Genomic DNA, 12,705 nt, shown 5'->3' on the forward strand with positions numbered 1-12,705 from the left:
TCGATGAAGTCAAGAAGGTTCTGAAGTCTTCATGAATTGAATCGCAGATGGCAAGGTCATGTCGCCAGCGGAGCGTTTCTTGCAATGCAATGATGCCTTTGAAGTTTTTGCAGAACAAGTTTAGGAGAGGAATGTTCCGCTTGAGGCCAAAAATATTCCAAGAGATTGTGTTTAATGTATCCATGGCTACTCACGAAGATGGGAGATAAATGCACCGATCATTTGGGTGGATGGGGGGTTAGCCAGGGGGAGTGGGCAGTCACTCGCCATGGGGGGTTGACTGGCCCTTGCGGTGGAAATGACCCTGGTTGGAGTGTCAGTAAGTTCCCCTGGGGGTGGTTGGTCCTGGATTAGTTTATATCTTGAAACTAATATATTAGGACCGAAATTCTCACCTTTAAGAACGTCGAGGTGTTGAAATAGGCAAGTAATCCTGTAAGCCACTTTATGTTTACTTCTGCATGGGAGTTCATGAGAGATGAGTGGGTCAGAGCCAGTGAGAAACTTGACTCTCTCCACTATGGCGTCTAGCGTCACCGATGAACGCAGATTGTGAATTACTACGTGACATCTCTTCTCATGTGTCGGATGAGGTGAAACACGAATGTTGGGCTCCGGTCCAGTGCCTAAACGAGAGGTTCTTCTCTTCTTTCTGCTTGTTTGTATTTGCCAGCCGCCAGACCCCTCATGATCACTCTCATCTGCATCTACGATGGGGGGTTAGGGGGGACAGATAGGGTGGGGAGGATTACGAGGGCTGGTAATCATCACCGGAGGTCTATCTTCCACCGGAGGCACTGGGGAGGGAGAAGAGGTTGGAAGACCAACAATCCCCTCAGAACGGTCTACAGGTGACGGGGCACTTCCATGTTGCTGGGAGGCGAGGAAAAACTGGATGCCGCATTCATAGGAGTCTGGTGGCTATCTGTGCGATTGTCTAATAATCCCTGCACTCCCTTGATCGCATCCCAGATCCGTGTGAGGTTATTTGTTTCCACCATTTTAAGACTGTCTAGGGATTCCTGTAGTCCTTTGATCACGTCCCAGATTCTTGATAATTTATAATTTGTCTCCTCAATTTTTCCTGAGTTTTTTCCAATTATTTCAGAGAGAGATTTTGTTGCTTGGAAGGCATTTTCTGCCGTGTGGTACACCGCAGGTAGGCTTAGATCAGCAGGCCCCTTTGGAGGCAGATTGTAAGGGTCATCGGCGTAGATTTCCACCGAGTAGGTCCTTATCCATTTAGTGATATATGATATTTTCTTGTGAGAGGACAAGTTCTTCGTGGATCGCTTCTTGAGAATACTCTCTGGTATCAGATCTTTGCATTTCGTATAGGCAACGTTGATTTCCTCATCGGAGAAGGCATCACTGACAGATTGTATAGCGGACTCGACGTCGGAACGGTTCGATTGGTATTGTATAAAGTAAAGACAATTGTTCGCGAGTACGAAACTTGTGTGTGGGGCACAGGCACCGGCAGGTGCCAGGGTCACTTGTGCAACGGTTTGGTTGGTCGGATGACATTTTTGTGGTAAGGGAAGGGTCAAGCACTAATACATACAGGACCAATAGGCCTCGAGTAGCTGTGATTTGAAAGATTTCTAAGGCACTGATTGGAGCAGAAAGAATATTAGTATATCTGCAATTGCACAACACTCTCAGGCTTACTATAAGAGGTATAATCACCAAGGGCGAAAAACCCTTCTTTTCTGTGAAGAAACGCGAGAGAGACTTCCGACACGTCCGCCCCCCGAATCTCTAATTCTTAAAGTGTATCTTAGCTTAGCCAGACTTGCGTGATAAGGATTCGCTCAATTTGACAGCTAATTTCTGTAGAACCTAAATCTAAGACCTCTTGCAAGTTCTCTGTTTCCAATTCTTTTGCAAATGCAATTAACAAAAAACTAGTGAAAATTAGTGTGTGTGTGGTGTTGTGAGCGATGAGGAGAGAGAGAAGAGAGTGAAGATGGACGAGAGAGAGAGATAGGAGAGGAGAGAGGAATGAGAGAGAGAGAGAGAGAGAGAGACTTAAACCAACCCTCCAGACGTTTTCTGACTGTCTTTGGTCTTTACAATAAAAACATAAAATATTACCATTTTTGAAATTAGGGTCTTCAAAAAAAATTGTAATTAAAATAAATTAATAAACACAGGACAACACTAAACCTAATTACCTCGTGGGAGGCCGAATTCTCGCACGTCGCTGAGCACTGAGGAAAGAGGCACTTGGAACACACGTGGGCCCCAGAGGCCGCCTTGTGGCACCCCAAGCAGAGGGACTTCAGGGGGTTCCGGGGTCCTAGGGCAAGGGCGGTGTCTCTCATTATAATTTCCCCTGCTTCTATGTCTCGGGCTGCTCTGGGATACCTTTAGGGTTGAAAGGAAATTCTGCATGAGGGCGAAATTCATGTATATATAATAAAGAGAGAGAGAGAGAGAGAGAGTTACAAGGATTAGGATGTCTCAAAGAGCAGGTTTTAGTGTTCATTCACAGTACAGTGTCCTAATGAGAGATGGAGAGAGGAGGACCATTAACTTACCTTCGACCTTACATCTTGTTCGGGTTGCCCCAAGGTCCCTCAGTGTTGAGGCACCTCTAATGTCTTAACCAAGAGAGGTTGCTAGTACAAATCTTCCTGGTATATGTTTTGCATCTTCCATCTTGGATGGTCTGGGATGCAGTTTATATTTGTCGAGCTTATTCTTAAACACATCTACGCTCACTCCTGATATATTCCTCAGGAGTGAGGCTGGCAACCGCATTGAAATAGAACGCTGCATTATCCGATGCCTGCAGGTGCCGTAGTGGATTAATGTCAGAAGAGAGAGAGAAGAGAGGAGAGAGAGCGACGAAGAGAAGAGAGAGAGAGAAGGAGGAGAAGAGGAGAGAGAGAGAAGAAGGATGAAAGCTGAAACAAATGGAGGAAAAAAGAATGAATAAGAAATAACGATCAAAGGAGAGAGAGAGAGGAGAGAGAAGAGAGAGAGAGAGAGAGAAGAGAGAGAGAGAGAGAGAGAGAGAGTTACAAGGATTAGGATGTCTCAAGGACTTTCTAGTCCATCCGAGGAGACATCATGTGCTCATTTATCTCTAGGAGCAGGTTTTACTGTTAATTCACAAGTGTCCTAATGAGAGAGAGAGAGAGAGAGAGAGAGAGAGAGAGAGAGAGAGAGAGAGAGAGAGAGCAGCTAAATTTTAAAGAAGGATGCTACAGCCTCTCTCACAAATATCATGTTACATCATCACCAGTGAGAAGACATCACGATGTCCAAGTCCTACCTCCCATAAACTGGACTGAATTCAATGGTGTAAGGAATGCAAGAACCCTTGTGGTTTTTCCAGTCCTTCCTCTGGCATTCCCTGGAGCAATAGAAGGAGGCGTGGCAGGAAGAGCAGGACTGAGTTGCTGGCGCCTGGCACACTTCGCAGATCTTGGTTTCCATTCTGAGGAACAAAACAGGAATTAGATTTCATTCAATTTGGGGAGTTTTCGCAAATTAACAAATGAGTCGTTCGAAATTTTAACAGAAGAACTGTCAATTTTCTTAGCAGATTCCATACCAAAGTAAATAAATAAATAAACAAATAAATAAATAAATAAATAAATAAATAAATAAATAAATAAATAAATTTTTTTATTTGATTCAAGTCTCTTATATTTTACATCGAAAGACGCTTGGAAATTGTACAACAGGAAAATCAGATGATATTCTGGGCTGCTTCCATACAGGACCAAAAACAGGCTTTCCCCGGATTCAAGTCTGCTTCATTCTTCCCGACCGTAAGTTTCAAAAATATGTAAAGTGATACTGAAATATTATAGTGAACTTACTATACCTATTCGTGTCTCGCTTTTGGCGTGAGAATTTATCTAAAAAAATTGTTCGCTAATGGCACCAAAAAATTAAGACACACACAGACACACACACACACGGCAGAATCCTTATGGAAAATGTGAAACAAATGACAAGAGGGACTTAGAAGAGCAATGTGGGAAGAAATGTGTGGGTCAGGTGTTTGTAATGAGGAAGTGACGCTGGAAATGAGCAAGGTAAAGGAAAACGCTTTGTGTGTGTAAAAGTTGACTCAATCGACAGACATGCCACTGTTAAGAATACAGAAGTCTGTGTGAAAAATTATGTAGGAATATTACCTAGGGAAATCTACTAGTAGAGTTATGGTAGATGAAGACGAAGGAGGGGTAGAGAGAGGGGTAGAAACCGAACACACAAATAGGATGTTTAAAAAGATTGAACCATAAACCCAGCACCTTCGCCACAATAGGATTCGCCCTGGGGTGGCACCGGAAGCTGAAGGCGTTCAAGAGTGACCAATTATGTAGAAGTAGGGTGTATCCCAGTAGAAAATAAGGAAGTGCCCGAATTGAAAGAATAGGTTCAGACCTCATTTGAAATCACAGAAAAGTTTAGTGAGGAACTCAACTCTGGACGCAAAACATGTGTCGGTTGATATTCTAGTACCCTGTGTAAAATTGTGTGTTATATAATAATTAAGATGAACAACTTGGTGTTTAACTTGCTAAGAATCCAATGATACGTATCCATGCCAAAGCCTCCTGAGGGAATGGATAAGTGAAAGGAATTAAATTAAAATAATTAAGATAGCTCAGTAAGACGTCCAGAAATACTTTAAGTATCCTACAATATATAACCATAAGTTCCTAAGAGAGATTTAAACGCAACGCATTGTAGATGAAAGATAACTCCCATAAAACAAACTTAAAGAGGACAAATACAAACCAAAACTACAAAAGAAAAGACTGACTAATAAAAAAAGAAGAAAAAGACCAAACATCTAAAACACCACTAAGTCATCTTCAGAGGACTGATGCAAAGTGGTAGAAATTCATTATCTGTATGTCAGCAGGACAGTGCAGACGTATTTGCAAACGGTTGGCTACCAAGTGTTTGCATCTGACAGATCCTAACTTCATTATACACACACACACACACACACATATATATATACATTTATATGTATATATATATATATATATATATATATATATATTATATGTGTGTGTGTTGTGTGTATAATACAAGTACGTATATAAATGGTGTGTGTGTGTGCTTGTGTGTGTGTGTGTGTGTGTGTATTGAAGTATCTGTTTGCGCACGACTGTGTTTATGTATATTTGACGGTCAATTTAGATTTTAAAAGGTTCCTGCGCCAAAAATAGACGGCAGCCTGACTGATACAAAAATGAGGCTTTCTCTACAGGGGGGCCATCTGGCTAATTTTCGAGAGCCAATAATGTGTGCCACATGAACGACAGATAACAAGAAAGAGTAAGAGAAATGGGAGACGTTTCATCTGTTCTCTATCTTTCCAACCGCCCCTCTCTCTCTCTCTCTCTCTCTCTCTCTCTCTCTCGCGCACACACACACACACACACACGCACAGCCTAGTTTGCTTTCTATGTAAATCCATTTCTCTCTCTCCCACAGATGGTTTGTTTGTAAGTAGAATTCATATCTCTCTCTCTTTCTCTCTCTCTCACAACACACAGAATGGTTTGTTTGTTACGTAAAATTCATCTATCTCTCTCTAGCTCACACACACAGCCTGATTTGCTTTCAATGTATTAATTTTTTTTTCTCTCTCTCTCTCACACACACACACACACAGACTGGTTTGCTTGTTACGTAGAATTCATCTCTCTCTCTCTCTCTCTCTAGATATGTCCCGCTGAAAAACAACACAACACGCAATGTACAGAATCTAACACGGAAAAGCATCAAAGCCAATGCATCGTTTGTTTGTTTGTTTGTTTGTTTGTTTTTTTATTTTTTATTTCAGACCATTGGAACCGTCTTGTGATATATACATCCGATGAGGCACGACTGCCACCTGCGCTCTCTTGACTTATTATTAATATGTCAGACTGAAATGTTCTCCTCCTCTGCCTGGTTACTCCATTCAGCGAATATCTTCAGACTTAGCCTCATGCCAAAAATTGTCATGAGTTCATGAGTTAGTATCAATATTATTTACCGTATGAATAATGTTGGCGTGATGTTTTACTAACGCATACAAACACACACAATTATATATAGATATGTATGTGTATATACATACCTATATAAGTGTATATATATATATATATATATCTATATATATATAATTATATATATATATATCACCAAAAGCCTTTCGGGTCCCAATCGAGATTAAGACGAAGTACTCTCTCTTCCAGTTTACGCATTCGAACATACGTACATGCATGTGGAGGTTTCAGTGCGGAAGGTATTCACACATCCGTAGCCCATACGTATAATCATACATACAAATAAATAATATTGTTAACATACCTACATTTATATATATAAAGATATATATATATATATATATATATATATATATATATATATATATATACGCATAAATATACAGGGTGTCCATAAAGTCGTAGTGACATTCTGAGCCATAAATACAATGGTACTGGGACTTTATGGACACCCTGTATATATATATATATATATATAATATATATATATATATATATATATATATATATATATATATATACACTACATTATTGCATATATTTTTATACAAACGCATACATACATTTATAAATAAATTTATATATACATATGTATATATATACATATATTTTTATAAGCATCTGTTATTACCATATCCTGCTGACGTGAATTACCTGACACTTTTATATTATATTATCTATTTTCACTCGTTTGTCCTTATTCATTCCTATATTATTTTCGCTTCAATACCCTTTTGCGCGTCAGATGCCAAAATGGAATACGTACAAACACTCATCCAAAGTCACTTTTAATTTTTCAATACATTAAGCAATATATATATATATATATATATATATATATATATATATATGATATATATATATATATATGTATATATATATATATATATATATATAGTATATATATATATATATATATATATATATATATATATATATACCATAAACCTTCTGTAAATAGCAAACAGGTTTTCAACCATTACCATTATTTACTGTCACCAAACCGAAATTGAGGAAAAATAAAAAAAAATTATCGGGAAAGTTATAAAAAAATTTCAAATATTAAACCAGGATACATGGCATTATTCGTCACTAATTTCCTTTTAACATAAAACTTGCGGCCTTATGAAATTTGTATCATAAAAATAAAACAGAATTTCTTTTAATAACATACACTGAGCTTTAAGACTAACCTTTTCCACATACGGAAACAAGGCGTGATCCAACCTCCAGCTTATTCGGGACGTGTGCTAAAATCTAGTTAAAGAGCGCGTTGTTTTAACAACGAACATTAAAATGAACATATTATATTTTATATTAAACAATAGTTCTGTATTGTTTAACATACACACTATTTATTTCTGACATTTTCATTCGAATAAATAAATCGTAAATCTCCTATCCTGAAATTCCTGTATCATTAAACTCGACGCGAAACACATTTTTCAGACCAGTTTAGGCTTTGCCATAGATAGGGCTTTCCTAACCAACCCCACCTCTAACAACAACAATGCAGTTTGTAGGCTTACTCCCAGAGTAAGCGAAAACCTTGTCAGTAAATGGCAAGGTGAAAAAAAAAATACCCGGAAACGAATGCCTCACCTCCTAGGTGCGTAAATAAAACTTGTCAGAAAGTGTATCAAAGTCAGTGTGTTCACGCACAGACGCACGCACCTGACGTCTCGTCAACACAAAGTTCCGGAGAGTACTTTTAAAAGAGTCTAGGAGTGTGGCTATATATACGTATATACGGGGAGGTAGCAAAATGAAGGCGCAGGCGCGGGTTTTCTTCCGGCGGACTATTCTAAGAATAATGTAACCAAGGCAAGCAAATGCCTTTTTTTTTCTCTCTCTCTCTTTTTTTTTTCTTTTACCTCTCCTACGCCATTCCTTCTTGCTGGTGTATTTTAACCAGCGTTACGCTGACGGGAATGTGGATGAATCTCTCTCTCTCTCACCATAAGTTATCTCTCTCTCTCACCTTAAGTTAAGTATATCTTAGTTTAACCAGACCACTGACCTGATTATCAGCTCTCCTGGGGCTGGCCCGAAGGATTAGATATTTTTTTTTTTACGTGGCTAGGAACCAATTGGCCACCTAGCAACAGGACCTACAGCTTATTTTTAATGATAACATTATCAAAATTTCTATTTTACTATATGTGTGGCTCCGCTCGTTTTATTTATGATATATCAGCACAGATTTGTGCGTGGCGATAAATCAAATAGATCTTTGGGGAATGCAGTAGGTAATATCAATGTTCCCATGTATACTTCATGCTACGAAGATATCTAATTTAAAATAATGTTTTCAGACGTGACATTTACTATTGATTCTTTCGCTGTTGCCATTTTCATTTTTTTTTTTTTTATATTTTCATAAATTTCTTAATAACTATTGTTGGTTTTCATGCCCTCCTCTGAGCATGGCTGCTTGACGATTTAATTTGAACATTAGGTAATCTCCATCCCTATGGAGTTCATTTTCATAATAACAGTAAAAATTATAATAATAATGTATCATAAATTCACCCAAAATTTAATACGTTATCTATTTCAGAAGAAATGCAATCATAATGCTGGAAAAGGTCCACAGATTGACGAGGTACAATCAATAATATGAAGCCATTCTTCGTTTCATTGTAAGAGCATTATTTGACACCAGAACCGGTGCCCCCCCCCAAAAAAAAAAACAGTACCTTCGAGATTGAATAAATGAACAACCGGTTCAATAAATCTCGAACAATTCTAACCCATCTTTGGTATTTCAACAAGGGGAAACGCTCCTCTTCCTGTTTACAGCCTCTAAATGGCGCAGCACACTTGTCGGAGCCTTCAAATTGGTCGGCGATTTCCTGGCAAGTCGCGGGAGAAGATGATGGGTTTGTTTACAAACATTATCTCATAATGTGGTATGATCCGCGACTCGTCTTGTTAAGAGTTGCCAGATTGGGCTACAAGTAGCGGATTTGGCTATATTTTATGGCTGTCTGCTACAACAAATAACAATCCACTACTTGCTAAATTTTGGGCTACTTTTTGTAGTTATTGGATACTTTCATGATTAAACTAATTATAAAATAGGGCTAATTTCATATAAATAGTTTTTCAGCATAAATCTTTCGAAAGTTTCAAATATATTAACATTTCATTTTGTGGATATAAAGTAAACTTTCATTTTAATTCTCTTTGAGCCTTGCACGAGTTGGACAGTGAGTGGCGGTCAACCACATTTCTCCTTTCCTTGGCACTTTCGCTGGGAATACGATGCCAGGATACTAGGTTTCCCTTTCCCCACCTATGCGTGCATCTGACAACAACACACAACTGAACCATTGCCTAGAAATAGGGAGCAGATTAACTTGGATGATCAACGCTCTTCTGATAAAGAACAATAAGGGAAATGGCTTTTTGACCACCAGCACTGTTATTGTTTGGGAAAGACGTGTTGGTGACATGTTGGTGACATATCACGTTAATGACTCCTATTCCTTTATAGTAAGTAATTCAATTTTGTCAACCTTTTCCCATTAAAAGAAAATCATTATACTTAAATAGTTCAAACATTTTGAGTTCAGTTTATTTTGTTTTCAACATGTCACATTAAGTGGAAAGAAAGCGTTTTATCTATTTTTCTGAGTGAAAAAAAAAAAAAAAAAATCAGCCTTTTTAGTTGGGCAAAATACATCATATCGGAGGTAAGTTTCACAGATAGTTCTCTAAGGTTTATATATCTCTCTGTACATTATATATACATTATATATATATATATATATATATATATATAGTATATATATAATATAAATATATATATGATATATATATATGTAATATATACATATATATATATATATATATATATATATATATATATATATATATATAATATAAATATACGGTATATATCTATATATATACCGTCTGGTTTGATAATTTTACTATGTTATCATAAACTTCGGCATTGGGCTACTTTTATTTCAAATCCGCTACTTTTGAAGGTAGTATAGAAAACTTTTCCCAAAATAATCTGGCAACTCTCAGCATTTACCTGGTATCTCGCCAATGGATGGAATGGGTGCTCACCTGTTGCCTTCAAGGTTACTTCGAAGGTTGCGTATGTGTGTGTGTATTTACATACACAAACATTAAGCTACAGATGTCCTTTAATATCTAATTCGCTCCACTTTTGAAATAATACAGAAGGGGAATTATAATTGACAGTGGTTTGTCACCTGGCGGATTCGATCCACTGGACTATCAAGACAGTGCAGTCCAGTGGTCTAACCCTCTAAGGCGCCACTGAAGTCGTTGGTCCAATCTGCTCGGTGAATCGCCGTCCCCACGTGACAAACCACTCATCAATTTTAATTCCACATCGGTACTATTTCCGCCTTACGAAGTAGTGCGAATTGGATACTGAATGACACTTGCAGCTTAATGTTTGTGAATATAAAATGTCACGGTTCTCTTTCTTTCACACACACACACACACGGCAATAAAATGCCCACAAAACACTATTTGAGCGTTGCAACCATATATTTCGAGCGCTTCCTTCTGTGAACCTGTTCACTGGTAAAATATGAGGCACAGAGGGAAGTGCTCGAAGTATACGGTTGCAACGTTCAAATAGTGTTTTATGGGCCTTTTATCTCCATATTATACTGTTGTATTACAGTAAAAGACATTTATATTATTATATATATATATATATATATATATATATATATAGATATATATACTATATGTTATGTGTGTGCATATATATAATAATTATGTATATACATAATAAATACATATATACATATATATAAACGCATATATAGTGAAATTGTAATAGCCACAATGCCCTCTTAAAAATGACCAGTTGATTCTAAATAGAAATTTCAGCTTAAAAAGCATGGAAACGATTGCCCACTTGACTACGATGGTGAGGATGGGTCTATTCCAGCTCTAATAAATATATATCTGAAAACGACAGGTATATGTATGTACGAGAGGGACTATAGACTTTTCATCCTTCTCGTGGTCAGGTTGGCAACATGACCTCGTCGCTTATTATGGCATAGCGGGTTCGTTTCCCGCTACAGACATCATGATTCCTTAAAATGTCTCTGAAGTCGGAGCGCAAGGCTTTGTAGTGACAAGCGTATCCAAAAAATTGCAAAGAATCTGAGAAGTTAAGAGGGCATTGTGGATATTACAATTACCCATATATCTAGTAAAAATTAACAATAGATTCTACACAATATATATATATATATATATATATATATATATATATATATATATATATATATATATATATATATATAATATAGTCTGTATAATCCAGTGAGATGCGAGACGACACATCCAGACTGCAAACATTACGTACTGCCCTAAAGCCCTGAACAGGGCACTTCCTTTCATTCTCCACACTTACGTATATAAGGGCCAGCTATGTGAAAGTTTGGCTCTTATAACCCGTAGATTAATATTATTCAGCCCAAACTATATATGGATACACATTACATAACCCACACTAGGAGAGCAATGGTCTCGCGTTATCACAGTCCATGGTTCGATTCTGGACTGCTGCCCACTACTCGACCGAGCTGTGAACTAACCTCAGCTGGAGTCAAGTACAAGGGCGTGGGGTTGATAATCTGTAACCTCATCTCTATAGGTATGCTGAGGTTAGGAAGGATCTATTATACATATATATATATATATATATATATATATATATATATATGTATGTCCTGGATTTTCTTATGTATATATATATATATATATATATATATATATATATATATATATGTGTGTGTGTGTGTGTGTGTGTGTGTATAGTATTATATAATATATGTATATAGTATTATATATATATATAATATTATATATTATATATATAAGATATATATATTATATAATTATATATATATATAGATATATAGATATATATATATATATATATATATATATATATATATGTTATTATATAATATAATATATATGTATATAGTATTTTATATATATATATGTGTATAATAATATATTTATATATATATATATATAATATATATATATATATATATATATATATATTATATATATGCGAAGCCAGGTATTATGTCGTACCTCTAAGTAAATGGGGATACAATCCACAATGAAGTAAATTCCTCTTGTAGTTTGAAATATATATTTCTTGTGTAGGATTAAAGCTTTCGACCATCAACTGTTGATGGTCGAAAATCGAAAGCTTTAATCCTATACAAGAAAATATATATTTAAACTACAAGAGGAATTTACTTCATTGTGGATTGTATCCCCATATATATATATATATATATATATATATATATATACATATATATATATATACATATATATATATATTATATATATATATATAGCGAAATACCACGGGAAAATGATAGTCAGAAATCCAAGGCGCTTTCGTCTTTATTCAGACATCGTCAAGGAGCTCCTTGACGATGTCTGAATAAAGACGAAAGCGCTTGGATTTCTGACTATCATTTTCCCGTGGTATTCGCTTATTTATGAAGTCACGTGCATCTACTGTGATTTAAAAAAAAAATATATATATATATATACATATATACATACATAATGATATATATATATATAATATAATATATAAACATACATGCATACATAGTATACACACACACA

The 12,705-nt window shown here is 36.4% G+C and overlaps 1 protein-coding gene across 1 annotated transcript in view; it reads right to left on the reverse strand.

The window, feature by feature from the left end:
• Positions 1 to 12,705, reverse strand: part of LOC135209352 (uncharacterized) — a 95,315-nt gene that overhangs the window by 37,910 nt on the left and 44,700 nt on the right. The window contains exons 10-13 of the mRNA XM_064242050.1: positions 7,635 to 7,637; positions 3,284 to 3,448; positions 2,178 to 2,370; positions 772 to 873 (exon numbers count right to left, since the gene is read on the reverse strand). Of these exons, the coding sequence (XP_064098120.1) occupies positions 772 to 873; positions 2,178 to 2,370; positions 3,284 to 3,448; positions 7,635 to 7,637 (463 nt within the window). The remainder of the gene's footprint in view (positions 1 to 771; positions 874 to 2,177; positions 2,371 to 3,283; positions 3,449 to 7,634; positions 7,638 to 12,705) is intronic.

The sequence above is a fragment of the Macrobrachium nipponense genome, chromosome 37, assembly GCF_015104395.2.
Source record: "Macrobrachium nipponense isolate FS-2020 chromosome 37, ASM1510439v2, whole genome shotgun sequence".
Classification (NCBI taxonomy): domain Eukaryota; kingdom Metazoa; phylum Arthropoda; class Malacostraca; order Decapoda; family Palaemonidae; genus Macrobrachium; species Macrobrachium nipponense.